The sequence below is a fragment of the Canis aureus genome, chromosome 18, assembly GCF_053574225.1.
Source record: "Canis aureus isolate CA01 chromosome 18, VMU_Caureus_v.1.0, whole genome shotgun sequence".
Lineage (NCBI taxonomy): Eukaryota > Metazoa > Chordata > Mammalia > Carnivora > Canidae > Canis > Canis aureus.
In genome coordinates this window covers 28,149,708-28,170,629 of record NC_135628.1, presented here as the reverse complement: position 1 = coordinate 28,170,629, position 20,922 = coordinate 28,149,708, and the positions used below count along the sequence as shown (strand labels likewise).

General features: G+C 34.9%; 1 protein-coding gene across 32 annotated transcripts in view; it reads left to right on the top strand.

Annotated features, from left to right (window-relative positions):
- HDAC9 (histone deacetylase 9) overlaps nucleotides 1-20,922 on the top strand; it is a 1,013,161-nt gene that overhangs the window by 568,848 nt on the left and 423,391 nt on the right. For 16 of the 32 annotated variants that reach the window (XM_077856623.1, XM_077856624.1, XM_077856625.1 and 13 more), the window contains 4 exons: nucleotides 5,691-5,932; nucleotides 10,062-10,227; nucleotides 11,232-11,358; nucleotides 13,606-13,727. In XM_077856623.1, coding sequence (XP_077712749.1) covers nucleotides 5,691-5,932; nucleotides 10,062-10,227; nucleotides 11,232-11,358; nucleotides 13,606-13,727 — 657 coding nt within the window. The remainder of the gene's footprint in view (nucleotides 1-5,690; nucleotides 5,933-10,061; nucleotides 10,228-11,231; nucleotides 11,359-13,605; nucleotides 13,728-20,922) is intronic. The other 16 variants (XM_077856635.1, XM_077856622.1, XM_077856647.1 and 13 more) reach the window with 6 other exon arrangements.

Below are 20,922 nucleotides of genomic sequence, written 5' to 3'. Positions count from 1 at the left end.
TTGTTATTTAATAGGGCTTTACAAATATTTGCTGAATAAAGAAATTAATGAAAAATGATATATCAACCTGATGATACATAATAGCAATGACTACAATGTTGTTCTAGATACATACAGTACTAAATAGTCTCTGATACTTTATTTAGATAGTATATCTAAAGAATTTGTACAGCTATGTAGTTATTGAGACAAAAGCCTAGAGAAACAAGATACAAGCATCAGGCATGCCCTGTCCTCCAATAGCTTTTTGTTCCGGTATAACCAACAGGTTATAAGGAGTAAAAATGTAAATGAAAATACGTAATTGTATGTGTGTAGTTCCAAAACATTCTTAGAAGGGGGTGAGAGGTGGTAGCAGGATTTCAGAAAAGGAAATAACGAGGTGACTGAAATGGGTTTAAATCAAGTTCATGGAGCTGAGGGAAGAAAAAGACTTGAGTTCTTCTATTTATTTCCCCAAGCCCATGGATTCTACCTGAAAAACTCTCTCCAGCTATCAAAATAACCAATGACAACGAAGTGGCAGTGAAGGTAAAATCTGTCCCCCATTGAAGGGCAAATTCCTTAGATTGCTCAAGATGCGATTGACATGCAGTGCTATAGTTAGAGCAGACTATGATGTGCTACTTATGAATTGTCGTCTACCCATCCCCAAGGCCTCTTCAGTTTCTGTTCAAGAAGGCTCACAATGAAAACTACTTACGTTAGCTGATCAGACAATCAGAGCAACATTTGTTTCTCCCCAGGTCTAGCGATTGTAGTTCATATGTCCCCTTGCCAGTGGTTGTGGACAACCATTTCCTTGGTATAAACAACTTAGTTTCCACATAAACTGGCTCTGGGCAGCATTGGTGATGCTACTACACCCTGAGTTACAGCTGTGGTAACTATGAATATTAACTGAGATAAATATGGTCCTAGTTTTTATTGCATTTTTCAGGTTTTGATTGTTAGGTGAGTTGATGCATACAAATTGGTGGTGGGATGGTACCTATACCAATCTTTTGTGAAAACCTCTAGTTTGCACTCTACTGCTTTGAGATCTCCTTTCAGAGGATCTGCATTAACAGTCTTCAGCCATAGTTATGATAGCTGTAAATGGTCAAAATTGTGCCTTCTTAGAATTTTTCTATCCATGGGGTTTGCAAATTGTTCACTTAAAACAGTCTTAGAATAGATTCTTGTTTGTAAATTAGCTAAGAGCAACCAAAGATTTCTGGTTTTGAAAATAGAAAATTCTTCTTACTTACCTGTGCTATAAATAACAGTATCTAAAGTGAAGAATTAAACACTATGGCTGCTAGATTATCCTTTGAACTCTGAATTAACACTTTAAAAAATATTTTAAAAAATGCTTGTCGAAGAAATTAAGTTACAACTATCAACAGGGTATGTCCGTTACTTAAATAAATGTGGTTAATATACATATCTATGTGATCTGAGATTTTTATTTTGAAATGGGAGCTTTTTTGTTTCCATGTTCATTTAAAAGTAAAAACTATTTCTAAAACAAAATTGCATGAATTGATTAATGCTAAACAGAAGAAGAAATAACTATCAAAGAAGCAGTTAAGAAAGACACTGGAGAAAGAATGAACAGGGCTCTGTAAAATGATAATTAAGACTAGTTGATATATATTTGGAAATGTTCTGACTGGGCATTTGGTATTAGAATAATAATATAAATATAACATATATATGTGTTGGCATGTAGTTGAAATCTCAGACAAGCATAGTAAGTCCAAATAAAGTTATGAGGTCTTGAGCTAAAGTAATTGAGATCTGTTAAGAAAACATCATTTGTTTATAACTAGTGCTACTAATAACTACAATTTGTTGCATCAACTTCTTTCTAATTTATGCACCACTGGCACCTGTTCTAAGTAATTTGTAAGGAATTTGCATGTTCCTAGACAAGAAATGTTATGAATAGAGATGATTCCATTTCCTCATTGTTAAAATTGGTGGTCAATTTTTTCTTGTAAGTTGATTATTTCTAATTATGATAATATAGCAGCTGTGGACAATGCCCTTTCTTTCACATTCTGTGCTATGAGAGTGACTATAACTTGTTGAAACTCCGCCCTGGTCTTGTGTTACTGTTATTGCTCCTGGGGAGGCTTATTAGCCTGTCACAGACGCTGTAAGAAAAATCCATCATTTCTTTTGGAATACGATGAGTCTTTGTCACCCACAATGCAATTAATGTTAAAAATAGAAAGAATGGTTATGATATGATTATGATTAGCCAGAGATGAGCTATTGTCCAAGTAACAGAACTAATCCAGCAGGCCAAAGATGACCTACACAGCACCATCAGTTTGCTGATTGCCATTTCTCTCTGAGTTTGATGAAATATTCATGCCTTCCCTCTCCTCTCTGCAAGCACTATTGATTTCTTGTATAAACGCTGCTATATTTAGTCTAGACAAATGGAATGTGGATTGCTGCTGAATAAATTGGATGAAAGGCTGGGATCTTGCTTGCCGCTTTCTCTCAGTCTTGGGCAATTATTTATAATCAAGAGCAGTTTTTGTAAGTTGAGGGTGATTTTTCACAATTTAGTGATTAGTCTCTGAACAAAGGCAAGCAGTTAGACACAATCATTTCTGTTGGGATAGCAGGTTAAGAAGTCAAATTACCCTTTGAGGTTTACAATAGCTGTTTTGGAGAGTTCTGGGACTTTTTTCACCATTATCTTGTTTTGTAGGGAGGGGTTTTTTTTAGGGATTTGATGTTCACAGTTTATGGATATGAAGAATGCCAACAAGAAGAGACCCCAGGGTCTCCTGAAATTCTATATTTTGACTTTATAGGGTTAAATTCTGACCTTTGTTTATTGGGATTTCCATGCAAACACTGGGGGCTGTAGTTTGGCCTTTTTAATGCAAAAATGAAATACATCATTAACAGTCATTGCTTTTCATTGGGACCATGCCAACTCTATAAATTAATCCTCAAAATATCATGTTACTCCAGAGTCTTGATTGAAAGTTCTGCATCAGACACTGCAACTAAGAACTGTTAAAGGCCATCATGCTCGTTTAATCCCAAACTTGTCATAATTACTATCTCTATTTTCATAAATATCATTACTTTAAAGGACACCATCCACCAAACTATGGTTTATTGATAAGTTGTTTTACCATTTTCATTAAAGTGACATATGTAGTACCATCAATGCAAGCTTCTGATCAATATATTGAAAAGTGACCAGTGTTAGCAACCCAAGATTGATACCAACTCATCTCCCACCCCACCCACAGGTGCACACCACATGCCTTGTACGCACATGCAATTCAAGTGATAAGTAAGGACATTAATGTTTCATTTAGTATTTGCAGCCTTAACCTCTACAGATAAGATTTCTGTTAGTCTTTCTCAACGTACTGAAAATAGCTCTTAAATCCACATGGAATATTAACTTTGTAGTTCCCAACCTGGAATTTGCAAATCTAAGTTACTTACAGTAGTAGTCAGAGCATTAGATGCAATTTGGAAAAATACAGAAAAGTAAGAAGGGGAAAATTATTCTTATTTCCAACCCAAATACAGCTATCTTCTGTTCTGTATCTCACCAACCTTTGCTACAAGAATTCAGAGACTAATACAATTAAAAACCCATTAGGATATATGCTCTAAAAGGGCTGGAATCTTTGTCTTTTTTGCTTTCCTACTTTTTTGCTTTCCTCATTTAAAATCAGGCTTTGGAATTTAAGATTCTCAATAAATGTATGTTGACTTAAGTTATATTTATTTAAAGAGTTATCATAGGGTGTATGTCACTTTTCTTACTGTTTTTTCCTTAATGTTGTAATAGCATTCTTCGTGTTCCCATAAACCTTACTTTTAATGATTATGTGCTTTTCTATTATATGGATGTGACATACTTTACTTAGACATTTCCTTGTAGTTGATGATTTCAATCAAAATAATACTTCAGTAAACAGTATGACATTGAACTATTTCTTTTCCTGTTACTATTGTCTTCTTAAGACACATTCCTAGAGTTGGCAAACTTGAATCAAATGGTAGATTATCTAATGCCTCTTCTGACATATCCCCAATTTTTTTTCAGAAGTTTTAAGCCATTTGGTAGTACCACTTACAATATATAATTATATATTTGGTCGTATGCTTACACAATGAGACATTATATACACACACATATGCACACATGAATCATATAGATGATATTTCATACTTAGAAAATGAGATCTTATTTTCACCTAAAATTTGCATTTCTTTACTAGTAAAGGTAAATTTAAAAAATTATTTATATTCCTGTATTTTATTTTTTTCCATTTTTCTAGAAGTTTTTCTTTTTTCATTTTCTAGTATTAAATGGAAATCTCATACAATTTTATTTGCTTACTTGCTCTTAATATTTTTGCTTTGTTAGCCAAACAGTGTTGATTTATTTTCACACATAAAAAAATTCCATTTTGATATAATTAAAAAAACCCAGAGCATTTATTGAGAAATGTGCTATATGTTGTAGGTACTTGGTATGGATTATCCCACTTACGCCATTTAACAACTCCCATGTTGTTACTGCACATATACCTTACCTATGAGCTTTTGTGTTTATACTGTCCTACAAGTTATCTAATAGAAGTAGTGCTGAGAATTTTATATACATTATCTAATTTTTTTAAAATTTAAATATCTTATAATTATTCTTATCAACTTAATTATTCTCATCCAATATTTCTTCCTCTAATGTTTTGATTTGCTTTAAGCTTCCTCACCATTTTTGTGCCTTACTCATTTTAGGACTAGATAACTGAAATGCAGATTATCATCTTTGAAAAAACAGAACGTGGAGACTTGGCTACTTTTACTCCATGTTTAGACTTAGTGCCATTGTTGTGGTTGATTAACTAATCTACTCACCATTTTCAACATTTTATTTTTTTTAAGATTTTATTTATTTATTCATGAGAGATACAGAGAGAGAGGAGGCAGACATAGGCAGAGGGAGAAGCAGGCTCCTCGCAGGGAGCCCGATGTGGGACTCAATCCCGGGCCCTGGGATCATGCCATGAGCTGAAGGCAGATGCCTAACCGCTGAGCCACCCAGGTGTCCCCCGTTTTCAACATTTTAGTGTGCAGATTTGTCCAATAGCTCTGCAGATACATGGTTGAAAGCTTTAATTCTTAAGGAATTCCTTAATTCTTGAGGAATATATCTTAGAATATATCTTCTAACTCTGACTACAAACTAACATGTTTGCAAGTATGGCAATTAAGTTGTGATAGAAGTTCTCTATTACAACTTGGCATCTTTTCCTCAATAGAGTAACACTTTTTGTCCTAAGTTGACCTGACTTGTGTAAGTCATCCAGCAAAGTAAGTTTTATGAAGGACTTTGATATCAGGAAATAATTGGGTTCATCTCTGTGGTTTTGGGGGGATTTTTTTTGGGGGGGGATTCATTTCTTTGAAAAGAGAAATTTAGAAGATTCATGAAAAGAGTATTGCTGGGTAAAATTAGCATAGAGTCCATTTTACCAAAACTAATACACTAAAGACCTTTTAATGATCCTTGTAAAAAATGACTACACTTGTTGACATAAAATTTGTGTGTAGGATCTAATGTCTTTTATTTTTTGTTTCAAAATCAATGTGCTAATTTCCTATCCTCTGCCGTGCCCTCCACCCTTTTTTTTTTTCTCCTGTTTCTCTAGTGGATGTGAAGTCAGAGGTTCCTGTGGGCCTAGAGCCCATCTCACCTTTAGACTTAAGGACGGACCTCAGGATGATGATGCCTGTGGTGGATCCTGTTGTCCGTGAGAAGCAACTGCAGCAAGAATTACTTCTTATCCAGCAACAGCAGCAAATCCAGAAGCAGCTCCTGATTGCAGAGTTTCAGAAACAGCATGAGAACTTGACAAGGCAGCACCAGGCTCAGCTCCAGGAGCACATCAAGGTAGCAAATGTTTCCTTGCCTCTGACAGCTCTTCACTCAGGAAGCCTGCTACAGGACATGGGCATAAGAAGAGCACTTGCAGTGGTGCAGAGCGGGGTGGGGTGGGGGATGTTTCACAGCAATTAAGACATGGAAGTATGGCCTGGAGGAAATTGTGATTGTACTTTGGGTAAGTAGTAAGAATGCTGACTAAAAACCAGCTTTGCTCTTGGAGGGGCCTTTACCATTCTCATCCATTAGTTTACAGCGTCAATTGTAGAGAATAGTAACTTCCCAACATCTGTTTAGTTTGTCTTCTACGTGATTTTGTTCATTTGCCCCATCTATTCTCCACCAAGAACCATGAACTTGGGAAGATCTGTTTTATATTTTTTAAAAAAACTTCATAAACTATTTACCAGAAATGACAAAGACAGAGCCTTCTTGTTTTGGTTTTGATTTTTAAGTGGATTTTTAAAAGTTTTTATTTAAATTCCAGTTAGTTAACATACATGTAATATTAGTTTCAGATGTATAGCATAGTGATTCAACAGCTCCATACAGCACCTGGTGCTCATCACAACAAGCACACTCCTTAATCCCCATCACCTATTTTACCCATCCCCCCACTCACCTCCATATAAGTAAATGTTCTGAATATATCCTAATTTTCACCATGAAGAAGTCCTCATAATGCACACATTTAAAATAATGACATAAAAAGCTCAAGAGAATTATATATGAAGAAACTGGTGCAGATATTTTAAATATTTATTACAGAAGTTTAGTAGACTGCAGATAAGAATTTAATGAAATAATTTTGGGAGGAGTTGACAATTAGAGCCAAGTTGCATAAATTATTCTAAGAGAAATATATCCGTGTCCCAGAATTTTTTATGATGGACTGTTTTGTTGTCAAGTCATTTTAGATGTATCTATGTATCTATTTCTTCTTGTCTTATTGAGATAAATATCCCTTTCTCTTTATTTGTGAAGTGTCCTTCAAATTCTTGACAAAGACATTTAAAACAAAGCTATTTTGGTCTGATTAAGTAGATGTTTAGTTTGAATTTATTATGACAGTAACATAAAGCAGCGAATATTTATAATTTAATTCCATTTTTATGCCTATGTCCTTCAAAATGATGTAAATACATGTTAATTTAATAATACAATAAATTACAAGTTCTAGACACTTGATCTATTACTCATACATCAAATACAAGCACATTTGTGTCAGATTAATATAGATAACTAATCTATGTCAATATTATAAAAATTTACCACATTAATTTTAGCGTCTCAGAAGGTAAAAATGCTTCTTTTACCTTCTTCCCCCCATGTCCTTTTTTTTTTTTTTTTTTGAAAGATACTTCTTAGCCTGAAAGGCCAATTTTATCTTCTTTTCCAAAAAAAGCTTTGATATCTGATATAAAACATTATAATTTCTTCTTTACTGAACTTTACTAAAAGAACTCTTGCAATTTATTGATCTATAAGATGTCTTAAAACTAAGAGTGAGAATTTTGTGTTGGGTCTCATATGGAACCAGTAGGTCATGGCTGTATTTTGTAGAATAGGAAACCTTCCTTTAGTTTATAGACTTATTTTTGAATGACTTTAAAGCATTATTATTTGACCCTTGAAAAAAATGTTAGGAATTAATGTTTAGATTTCTTTTTCCATTCATTCTTGGTGTGTTAGGATGACAATGATGAATGAATAAAATTTATATTTTTCACCATACTTTTAAAAGTAACTGTATAGTGCATTTTGCTGTGGTACCTGATTCATATTGCCCTGAAGAAGTTTAAATACTTCTTTTCATTTATGTTTAATACCTTTTGTAATTGTAAAGATCAATATAAAATATTTTAAAGTAATATATTTCACTTTAGTAGTAGTAGCTAGTAGGAAATTAATTGTTACTCTAGCTTAAACAAAGTAATACAGGAAGTTTACTGACATCTGGAAAATATAGGAAAAGCAGAGGCTCTTGTCAGAAAAAAAGATTCTGAGATAGCTAAAAGGAAAACTTAGGTTTTGAAATGATTTTCCAAAGTAATAAACTGTTTTCTCAGAAACAAAGACCTGCTTTAAAATGCCTTTTAAATTTAGGAAGCTTTTACTTTTTAAATCTTTTGTTTCATTTTACTTAACATTTTTTATGCTAAGAGTTGATGCTTTTAACATTCATTTGACTTTTATGTTTATAAGAAACAGTACGTGAAGCTTTACTTATAGTAGCATTTTGAATCTTTGGCTTCTATAATCAACATCTGTTGAGTTTGATGCTATTATCCCATTTCTCTACCTAGTAAGCTGAGGCATAGAGAAATACTGAAACTTGCCCAAGACCACACAGCCAGTAGACAGTTGTTCCAAGGTTTGTAGCCTTGCCTTATCTGCCATCAAAGCTACCACATCATCCTCCCCGTGTCCTATATCAGAACATCTGAAACTGGGTGGTTGATGTTTTGTTTCTTTCTCTTTTTTTTCAATGGCATTCTGGCAATCTTCAGTAATGAATAATAACTATGGGAATTAAATTGTGTGCTTTTCTAGATTCCTAAAATAGATTAAATTTGATTGAAGCACTAAATCAATTCCACCAATCCCTGTAGCTGTATAGAATTAATACTTAAGGCAGGATTTAAGTACAGTTATAAATTCTTTTTTACAATGGAGTATCTAAAAACATCCAATAAGGGATTGATACATCAAAGCCAAAATGCCAAAGATTTCAGTATGAAGAATAACTAGAAATGCTTCTAACCTTATCCTTCTAGGAAACGTGAGGCTATCAGGTTAGCATACAGAGTTGGCTTCCTTTTGCTCCAGAATGCCTCTGTTGCTATTCCACAAACCTTTTGGTTTTTCTCTCACTTTTTCAGCATAAATTTTAGGTACCTATCTAATATAAATAGCAAATTACACCAACTTTATTAGGATAGAGATCTAAAAATAGTAATGACAATTAAAATTAGTATGGTCCAAACTTTCAAACTAAATTTCATGTGCATTCTGAACATGTGTGATGGAGATTATTTCTCTTATGTATGAGGAACCAGGGGTTTGAGTAGTTTTGTAAGGTTTCATATCTAGTAGATTTCATATCTAGTATTCTCAGAGCCTAAGTAGAACTCAAAATCTTTAATTATTCCACAGTGAGCACATTTACTATTATTTGTAGGTATCTACTTCTGCATCTGAGGATAAATGGACTTGTCAACAGAGTTATTAAGAATCCTTCATGTTCATGTTACTCGTTGTTTGGAAGTGAAGTCAAGGGATTCAGACATACTGACAGTAGTTTGGTCAAAACAAAATCACTTCCATTAGTCTCAAATTTGAACGTTTTTTACAAACTGGATGAATGAACTAGGCTTCTGCTATTTTGAGAGAAAGCCTTTTACAGATGTATAGCTTACATTAATCAGAACATTCTCTGTAATGTTTTGAAAAATTTTAAAAGATTTTATTTGTTTATTGGAGAGAAAGAGAGAGAGAGAGAGCACAAGCAGAGGTCAGAGGGAGAAGCAGACTCCCCACTAAGCAGGAAGCCCAACTCGACTCCGGGCTTGATCCCCAGACCCCGAGATCATGACCTGAGCTGAAGGCAGATGCTTAAGCAACGGAGCCAACCAGGCGCCCCAGGTTTTGAAATTTTTAACATTCATTCTGTTTCAGGTAGACTTCAGCCAAATTAACTGATTTCTCACCCTTCCTTTGGTTTATTTTTCATACCATTTCTCAGGATTGGAAATGAAGGTTTCAGTTGTTTATTTATAATTGGAGGGGCATGGTAGAACAGACTGCTAGGCCATTCTTGCCTTTGCCTATTGCATATATTTCAGGTGTACAAAGAGAAGCTACTCAGGGAACTAAAGAGTAGAGCAAATTTGGTAACGATTTTTGGTGGGGTGGCACAGGTAATGAAGCTACCTAAAAATTTGCTTATTGATGACTGAAGTCCATTTATGGCATTAGTTGTTTGTCTTTAGATTCAATAATTCACAAAAAAAAGTGAGTAAAAAATGTAAACTAAACAGAAACAAGTTCCAGAAGCTCCTAACAGTTTGATTTTGGTCAGTGATGACAATGAAGCCTAAAGAAATTGCACACTCTCATGTCTTTCTCTTCTCGCAAGTTGCAACAGGAACTTCTAGCCATAAAACAGCAACAAGAACTCCTAGAAAAGGAGCAGAAACTGGAGCAGCAGAGGCAAGAACAGGAAGTAGAGAGGCACCGCAGAGAACAGCAGCTTCCTCCTCTCAGAGGCAAAGATAGAGGACGAGAAAGTAAGAGGCACCAGGGTAAAAGATCAATCTCTTCCCTCATGTTTAGCTGATGTCATTCAGAATAAAGCCTGATAAGGAGTGAATTAAACTTATCGGAAAAAAAAAAAAAGAAAGAAAAGAAACTTGTCAAAACTGGCTGCATTTAATTAAAAGAATAAACTAGGGACCCAAATACAAAGCGTTGACATTCACATCTCATCTCCCTGCATTCAGGCTGCACAGCGCCTCAGGAAGCAAACGGAGCATTGTTTGGCAAAGATAACTGATTTTTGTTGTTTCAAACCTTAAAAACAAGGTTCCATGAAAGCAACCTAGCCATGCTGTATTGTTTTATGATAGACTTACTCCTCATTTCCTCGCTAGACCTTCCACCTGCTCAAGTAATAATTGCTCTGTAAGTCAAGCCTTGCCTCCATCTAGTTTTTGAGTACCCAGACTTTGGGAAGATTTAAGGCAGAACATTTGTTGAAAAAAACTATCCACAAGAGGGAGACAGATCCAAATAATTCCCCTGTCTGAGGTCAGTTCAAAATCAGGATGTAGCAAGGTTTAAAATCAGATGACTTGAACTGGAACTGTCAGCAATATTTACATGCTTAATGCTCAAAAGAGTTTTTTAAAACACGAGTTTTTCAAACTAGCAATTCAGGAAAGATGACTGTATTGTGTTCAATCACTTCTATGGTCCCCTAAGACTCTTGATTTTTAAAAGACAATGTTTCATTCCTCATTTTCTTTAACCTTAAGAAAAAAAATAGTATTAATTTTGAGACTCCCCATTCTGCAGAAGCAATTAAAGAAATTATCAAAGGTCCTTTGAAAATTGGCGGTTTGAGCAGTAGTTATAAAACATTACTGTGCCATTCTCAAAAGCCCGTTTAGACTCTGGTTTCTCTTTTAGTAGGAAGCTTCCTATACAGTGACCAGTGGTATTACTTCTTAATTTTTGCTAAATGCTCCAGAGGCATGAAAGAACAGAGCCCCAAATCAACATCTGTGTCTGTATGTGTGTGTTTCAGGGGCAGTGGCAAGTACAGAAGTAAAGCAGAAGCTTCAAGAATTCCTGTTGAGTAAATCAGCAACAAAAGACACTCCAACCAATGGAAAAAATCATTCCGTGAGCCGCCATCCCAAGCTCTGGTACACGTATGTTCAGTGTTTGGCCGTTTTTTTCCCCGGGAGGTCAAGAATATAGATTCTGTATTCAGCCAGCCTGGGCACAGACCTGGTGTCTGCCAATTCTCAGCTATGTGGCTGTGGACAGGCTCCTTGAATTCTCATCCTTCTCTTTGAAAAGATTATAATGATAGTACCTGCCCCTAGGGTTGCTGGAAAGGTCCTGTGAAATAATTGTGGTAAAGCATGCAACAGAGAGCAGTGCTTAATAAATGTTAGCAAGTACCATCTCGAGGGCATGGAAGTAGATAGGTTTTTTGGTGAATGAATAACAGAAATGTGGGGTGGGGCATAGAAATTAGTTCCTATTTTGCATTTTTCTATTCTCAGATGGTGCATCTGATATCTTTACAATAATTTCTGAAGATTTGGCAGGTTGAGACTTTATTTTACTTGGCTCGATAGAAGGTGGAGATCTGAGCTATTTTTAAAAGACCAGAAGCTTTTCGACTTAAAAAAAAAAAAAAAAGGCAGGAAGACAAGGGAGGGAAGGGAAAGAGCATGAAGGCAACAAAGTAAAGCTAAGTCTTCAGGGACAAGTTTACCCCTGACCATCTGACTTCATTTCTTGCTACATATGAGCCGAGCACACTGACTTCTCACACACAGGCTGACAACATAATACACAATATGATTACAGAAGTACAGAACCATGTTTCCCCAGGCCCAGTGAAGAGAACTATGAGATACACAGTTCTCCTTTCTGGAAAATATGAAGGATACCGTGTTTTTAAAAATTCGGACAAACCCTCATAGGCAAATATTTGGATAACAGACTAATAGATAAGTTTTGATTCTCTGATGTTATACATTTACTGAATGACCATTAGATTTTACACTTAACTGTTTTTTCATTCCTCATGTCATCCAGGATAAGAGAATAAATACTTGATTACTCTATATTGAAGTTGTAAGCATCCCAGGAATTCTATTTGAAGAGTTATTATACTTCTAATTCTATTTTATAAGTATCTGCCCTTCTCAGCATCCATTGAAAAAGGGTAACTGAGGCAGATTCCAGTTATATAAGTACTTTTAAAATGTTTATGTAATTTCTATCAGGCATGTCAGTTGGCTTGAGAAGCCAGTCCCTGAAGAAAATGTTCAGATGTTCAGTTACCATCACAAAATATTTAGAAACAAATACCATTACTTAAAACCGCACACATAATTTATAACTGATTTGTACTCCTTCTAGGTTAAAGCTCATTTTAAGAAGAGACAATACCTTTTTTAAGTGGGAAACAACTATATGCAAAGCGTGTGTCAGCTGGAAGTTCTTTAGCTGTCCCCTTGGGTATATTTAACATGACTGTCAAATGTTACTTAGCAATCCTTTATTGTACTGAATTGAACTTCAGTAGGGGCCAACTCCAAACACTATAAATCATTCGTTTATGGAATCTGAACTTAATACCTTTTTTGCCAGTTAGGGCTAGATGAAGTGCCCTTAAACCATTTTTTGAGAATGTGTAATTCAAATAAATGATACTGGTAGAACCATCATCATGGTGGTGATCCCATGCCCTGTGCATTGTTTTCTTTGTGTATCATAGTTATGGGCGTCCATATCCACTGGATAATTTGCGTTCAGCCCTGAAAACTCTTCCTTGGTAATATAGCTGCCTCTCTTTCACTATATTTATGCAGGGAATAGAAAATATTTTTAAAAATCAGTTTCATGTTGAAGAAATATGTGAGTGCCAGCCTTTACCTTAGAAGTGCTATAGAAGTCAGGAGATCTGAGGCTGTTGACACTATCACTATAATAGAAAAGCCACCCTCTTATACTTTTATTTATTACCTAGCAATTTTTGAAAATGAAGTCCCTTCTACTTTTACTTTGACTATTCTATATTACTGACTAAAAAGGATTAGGATGATGACTTTTTCACTAGTATGATGCTTAAGAAAGCCTACATGGCCATCTCAGATGATCAAAACTCAGGCTCTTGGTGAATTCTCTTTTAGTGAATTAGCAAACTTCTATATAAGTATGTGACCAGACACAACAGTGGTCATTCTTGGGAATCGTGCAACATTCTATAACATACTGCTAAAATGAACTTGGTTATATGAGGCTATGGTTTGTACACACTAAAAAGAAAGAACATAAACACAGCTGAGACACGTGTACAGCATGTGCAACTGATTATTGCTGACCCACACACAGTAAAAACTCCAGAGCAAATGGTGAACCCTCTTTTTCTTTTGTAGGGCTGCCCACCACACGTCACTGGATCAAAGCTCTCCACCCCTGAGTGGGACATCTCCGTCGTACAAATACACATTACCAGGAGCACAGGATGCAAAGGATGATTTCCCCCTTCGAAAAACTGGTAAGTTGGTTTAGCAAGACTCCACTTGCTCTTCCATAATGTACCTGTAGTTTCATTTTGCCATGCCTCTAGAGGAAAGTCAAAGGATTTGCATCAGAGCTATTGTGCCCTCTCCACCCTTGTCCTTAGCATAAGCATATATGTGCATGCACCACGTACACATGCCAGTTTCAACATCAGTTGATTCAAGATATAATCGGGTACCTTTTTTAATTTAAAAGTTCATCATATTTGGATTTTAGACAAATTATTATCTTATTAGCAATAAATTTTCCAATTACAGAAAACAGAAATTAGATTTCTCAGAAAATTTAAATTGTCTCCACTAATGAGGACCTCTGTAATTTCTTCCTTTTATCTAAATTTTTCTTGAGCTTCAACCATTCACTTCAGAAATGGGAATAATAAACTTTCTTTCCTCACACATTTTAAAACATGTAACTTTTAATTGTTTAAGTAGTGAAAACAGATAAAACCAAAGCTACCTTTTGAGTAAGTGACTTGCCTAATGTCTCACAGATTACAGGAGACCTCAGAGTGATGCTTTGTACCTAATAATCTCATGCAATTATATAAAAATCTGCTTACGGGAACTGGGACAATGAAGCTTCTATTTGTGGAGTTTAGTAAACCGCCTTCTGGCTCTTAAGGCTAGTATTTGTTTGCTCATCTCCTTTTTCAGCCCTCTGATATGTGCATATTTAATGTGTTATGTGCTCTTACCTCTGTAATAAATATATTTAAACTTTAGCTAGATATGAGCATAAATATCATTTTGTATATGTTCTGTTCTAAATCTTCTGTTTTCCAAATGCAGTTTTTAGAGAAAGTTGTAGATTTTAAAATCTTTGTATCCAGAATTGATCTGAAAAGGTACTCAGAGAAGATAGTTTGGTTCACTGTATTTTACTCAGGTCTACTTAAGAAGAATAGATCTATGTAACTTGTATTTGAAATCTACAGAGCAAAAATGATTTCCAATAGTTTTATTAATTTTCCCAAGCAATTTTGAGTCATTAAAATGAATATAGATTGTAAAAACACACGCTATAGCTATTGTCTGTCATAATTTACCTATAGCATAATGAAGATTTAAAAATAAAATCCGTCATAAGAACTTATCACCAACCCTCTTTTGTACAACCACTGGGGTAGGATGGTGAAGTATTGCAAAGAAATCCATGCCTTTTTATTTTAATAGCCTGAGGAGTTTTGCATTTCTACTCTAAGACAATAGGTATAGTAAAATACTTCAAGAGATTAAATACCCCAGAAGGCTATGCAAAGGGGAGAATGAGATTTATGTATTGCATAAGAACTTCACACTGTTATGTACAAATCAGATTGCCTTCCACATAAATAAACTTATCTGGGATAAAAGGAAGAAAGCAAAGAATGAGCTTCCATGTTCTTTCTGAAACACAGAGTATAGTTTATGAAAATTGATCCATAAAGGGCATGAGTTTTAGAATGTGCAGACTTTGATCTGCTGTCTTGACATTGAGTTGCGCCAATGGCATGTGTAGGAACTATTGACAGAGATTATGTGAATATTGCCTCAGGTCTCAGGGCAGTGACTGGCATTCAAGAGCCCAAGGAGTCACTAAAAGGAAAGAAAACATAAGTCCCCCTATGGCAGGAGGTTACTGATGAGTGATATAGTTACATTCATGGAGAAAGACTTCTACCCTGCTGTGCACACAGCCTTTGAATATATTCTTACCCCTGGGAGACGAAAACTGACTGCAGAACTGACACTGCCTTTGAAAAGAAGTGGCGTTTGGAACCAGTAAGGCATCCAGAAAGAAAATCTGATCTTTTTCAATACTGAAGAACAAGTACTGAAAACCCATACTTTGTGTCCCAGTTTCCATGAGAACAGTTTAGGATTTTTTTCTCTGTGAGGAATGACTAGCAAGCTGTTAATTTATTCTTGTAAAAATTCTCAGTCCACAACAGAATTCAAAGAGAAATCTTGCTCATTATATATGTTACCACATTTTATTCAAATCTGTACTAATATGAGAGACATTTTCTCTGTTGGTGTGATATATAATAATAGTGAAAAGATGCAGCCCTTGTGTTTTCTAGTGTTATATTTTCTTTATTGGCCTAGTATTTCAAGTTTATTCTTTTAATAAAATTGAAAATCTGAAGCATCGGGCCATTGATTTATACAAACAAACTTTTTAAAGCACTATACCAGTGAAGTTCTTGAACAGCCATTAATACTTTGTATGAGGGTTTCAAAATATTTCTTAGTTCAATTCCTATCATCAAAGAAAAGTATTATATAATTAAGTACAGATGTTTTGTACACATTATCTAAAGTACTTAAGAGATGCCCTTCACTAATTACAAATACGGAGAACAGAACTCTTCTAACTTTTATCAATGTGATCCATTTGGTATATTTCCAGTCCACTGTGAGAAACTTTAGACATATCTTTGCAATAAATAGAAGAGCATTGAAATATTTAGTGTGATTCAAGTGATAATTTTTACTTCAACATTTCTTATATGTTTGTTATTTAATAGTTATTACAAAATAGTAAACAAAGTATTATCGTAATTACAATTAAACATATGTAATGATTGGGGAAACTAAGATAATTTTTGCATAAAGCTCTATCATATTAAATGAAATCTAGAGTAGTGGCATTGATCACATAGTGTAAATACCAGGACAGCTATAATAGAGTCAAGCTTTTCTACTGGGGCCTGTGATTATCACCCTCTGTGGTCTACTTGAATTTCACTGAATTCAATTTTAGATTTAAAAGAAGTTGTTAAATGAGTGGATCTCTTTGGATCTCTCTTTGGATCTGCATACGATACTGAATACTTCCAATTTCTTTTTAACCTACATCAGGACTGAATTGCCAATCTATATTAGCAAGGTTTAAGGGGATAAAGCTGGAACTGGAATAAGAAAAATTTTAATGACCTTAAAATGATTAAAGTGGCCCCAAGGGTATCCCTTAAACAGTGAGCACAATTTGGAACCTCTTTTGACCTCCTAGGACCCAGCCAGACGGTGATAACCTAGAAACAGTCAACCATAGAAGGCTCATTTGTCTGCGGAGATCTGACCTTTGTCATGCAAAGTGGACCTTTACTTCCTTCCCCTTAGGAGAATGATGGTTGCTCCTAAAATTTGGGCATTTAGGAAATATCAGAATAATACAACTAGGTGGCTCTAATCAGGCCCATTCCTAATTCACTTTTCTTTTAAATGTAGGAATTGAGAGTCTTTTGCTCCTTTGACAACAATGAACATTGAAGGATTTCATAATTAGTTGTGAAGTTGAGAATGAAATCATTGTTTTCAATTTTTATATTTATCGCCCACACTTAAAATAGCACTTCCTTTTAGAATTACCTTCTGTGATTCTTTTTGTTCCACAACACAAGGATTTGTTGATACTGAAATTTGTAGTATTTTATTGAACTTCATGTTTTGGCTGCAAATTATATTGTACTGTAGTATGTGACTTTTCCCCCCTAATATAGTACATTTCTAGACTGATAATAAACTATAAAATAGAGAAAGAAAGCGTCTGGATCCAGGCACTTTTGAAATAGTACATATTTCTCTCAAAGTACTGCTATATGTGGTGACTTTGAATTGACCTTCAGAATCATTTGAATTGGATTCTATTCCAGTGAGTGTGTACGTATGTTTCATAAAATATTATAGTAAAAAAATTCTAGAGGTTTTATGCTCCATTATATTATTGGGGTCTTACCCAGTGAACTTTGCCTTTCTTTGAATGTTATAGTCTTTCCATTTAATACTTCTGAACAAAGTGAACTGGCTGGCTAGATTAACCTCTTAAAGTGTGCAAGCCATTATAAAGCTTGGCGTGGACTGTTCCAGCCCCACTGAAATACTCATTTTAATGGTCAGCAACACAAGAGTAAGACTCAAATATGGAAGGGGTCCAAACATAAGTTAAGGTTTTGGAAGGCCAGTGTCATTTTCCACACTGAGTAAATTGGAAAGAAGGCAAAGATGAGATATACAGCTTTATAAATCTCCTTCAGAATAGTAGTGAGAAGTTATGTGGTACCTTGGTGACCTATTCAAGTTATTATAATCCAGAATTAATACAAGAAGGATTTTTTAATCTTAGGTCCTAAAATCTCTCTTTTTCCTTCTTTCTGTGTTTTTCTCATGATATGCAAACACATACTCATGTGCACACATGGACGTGCACCCACATTTCTGCCCAGATAGTACTAAAAGAGTGCTTACGCTTGTAAAAATACCACTCAGAGTCTTATTCCAGATTAACAAAAACTGGAGGATTCTTATCTATTTTAGTACTCTTAGTTCCATTGTAGCAGTCATTCTTGCTTTAAATTACTAGAATATTCTTTTCGTGATAATGTTACAAAGTTTTCCCAGAATCGAGAAGCAATGTGGCATAGTAACACCAGGCTTTGAATCCACCTACCAGTTCGAAATCTGGATCCTCATTTTAGGAAATTTACTTAACCTCTTGGCCTTATGACTCTGTCATCTGTAAAATAGGAATAATTATTGCACTTGGTTCATACAGTTAGTTTAGGAATTCAGTTAAGTATTGTGTGTAATGAGCTGAGGATCATACCTAGAATTTAGGGAGCGCTTAGTTAATTTTATGTTGAGGAATTCATCTTCATTTATTTTTATCAAGTTAAAACTGCATATCTTACTCTTGTGGGAAGTCTTTTTAAGGTCTAACATTCTGCTACATTTTTATTGATTTCACAAACAACTGAGGAGAAAGTGACAAACGGTCTTTTTAAGCTATGTGAAACTTTTAGTACTAATGTCAACATTGGAATAAAGGGTTTTGCCAGTTTTGTATTTCCCTGGCATCTCAGAGCGAAATGTGGTGTCTAAAAATAGTAGCAGACTTGTTTCTGTCATCTAACATAGGAAGAACACTAATTGATACTTTATGCTCACTGGGGCTAAGTTGTGTTTTGATTTCTGCCCTTTGACTTGACTTTTAAATTGTTAGATTTTAATTTTTAGAACAGTTTTAGATTCACACACACACACACACACACATACAAAAAAAAAAAAAAAAAAAACTGAGCAGATAGTATACAGACAGGGCTTCCATATCATTCTCCACACCCTCTCCCCCTACCGGCTCTGCTCTTACTTACATGTTGCATGAGTATGGTACATTTGGTATAATTTATGAACCACTAGATACATTATTATTAGCGTAGTACCTAACTTACATTAAGGTTTACTCTTAGTGTTATAAAATTCTATAGATTTTGACACATGCATAATGTCATATCATGTATCCATCATGACAATATAATAAAGAAGAGATTCACTGCCCTCAAAATCCTCTCGCTCCATGGATTCATCCCTCCCCCTGACCAGCCTCTGATAATCACTGGTGTCTCTACTGTCTCTATAGTCTTGCTTCTGTAGCATGTCACATAGTTGGAATCATATTGTATAATGTATTTAGCCTTCCAGACTGGATTCTTTCACTTGGCAATATGCATTTAAGATTTCTCCATGTCTTTTTTGTGGCTTGAAAGCTTTTTTTTTTTTTTTTTTTTTTTAAGATTTAGTTATTTATTCATGAGAGACACAGAGGGAGAGGCAGAGACATGGGTAGAAGGAGAAGCAGGCTCCATGCAGGGAGCCTAATGTAGGACTTGATCCCGTGACTCCAGGATCATGCCCTGGGCTGAAGGCAGAAGCTCAACCGCTGAGCCACCCAGGTGTCCCAAGCTCATTTCTTTTTATTGCTAAGTAATACTGTATTATAAAAGGAACCACAATGTGTTCATCATCTACCTATTGAAAGACATCCTGGTTCCTTCCAAGTTTTAGGAGTTATGAATAAATCTATTGTAAATATTCCCATGTATGTTTTGCATAGATACAAGTTTTGAACTGAATTAGGTTAATACATAGGAGTGTGATAGCTGGATCTTTTGATAAAATTGTTTAGTTTTGTAAGAAACTGCCAAACTATCTTCCAAAGTGGCTGTACTATTTTGAACACCCACCAGCAGTGAATCAGAGTTCTTGTTGCTACACATACTCACCAGCACTTGGTATTTTCAGTTTCAGTTTTTTTTGGATTTTGAACATTCTAATAGGTATATAATGGTTTCCCATTTTGGTTTTAAGGTGTAACTTCCTAGTATTATCATGGTGTATTTTTCTCCACTCCTTTACTTTTAATCTTTATTTTTTATCTTTTTAAAGATTTTTATTTATTTATTTGAGAGAGAGAGAGAGAGAAAGAGCAAGCACAAGCAGGTGAGAGGCAGAGGGTGAGACAGAAGCCCCACTGTGCAGTGAACCAGACCTGGGGCTTGATCCCAGGTCTCTGGGATCATGACCTGAACTAAAGACAGACATTTAACCCACTGAGCCACCCTATCTGTGTCTTTATTTTTAAAATAGTTTTCTTATAGGCCACATATACTTGGGTCTTTTTTGAAAATCCACTCTGACAGTCTCTTTTAATAAGTGTATTTGACCATTCACATCTAAAATGGTGATTGATCTATTGTTAGATTATTACCACGACGTGTGTAACTGTTTTCTAATCATTGTACTTACTCTTTATTGTTATCATTTTTTTATTTCCCCTCTTTTTCTAGCCTCTTTGGATTTAATTAACCATTGTATGATTCCATGTTCTCTATCATTTTAGCATATCATTTGTACCTCTTTAAAACTTTTTTATTTTGTGGTTTCCTTAGAGTTTGAAGTACATATTTGTGGCTGAGCTGCATCTACTTTCAAATAATACTGTAGTGCTTTATCAGCATAGGTGCCTTCCAACAGCGCATTCTGAGTTCCTCCCACCCACCCTTTATCAAATTGCTGTCATTCACCTCCTTTTTCTGTAAGCTAAAATCACCCAATACATTGTTAATATTATTATTTTGAATAGTTTATTAGATCAATTAAAAATAAGAATAATAAAATACTTTACTTTTACTTCATTTCCTTTACATAAATAGAAGTTTCTGAACTATATCCTTTTCTTTCTTTTTGAAGATCTTCTTTTATTATTTCTTGCAAGGCAAATATACTGGCAAAATTCCCTTAGTCTTTGTTTGTCTGAGAAAGATTTTATTGAATATGGAATTCTAAGTTGCTGGATTTTTTATTGCAACATTTGAAACCTATCACTACACTCTGCTTGCTTGCATC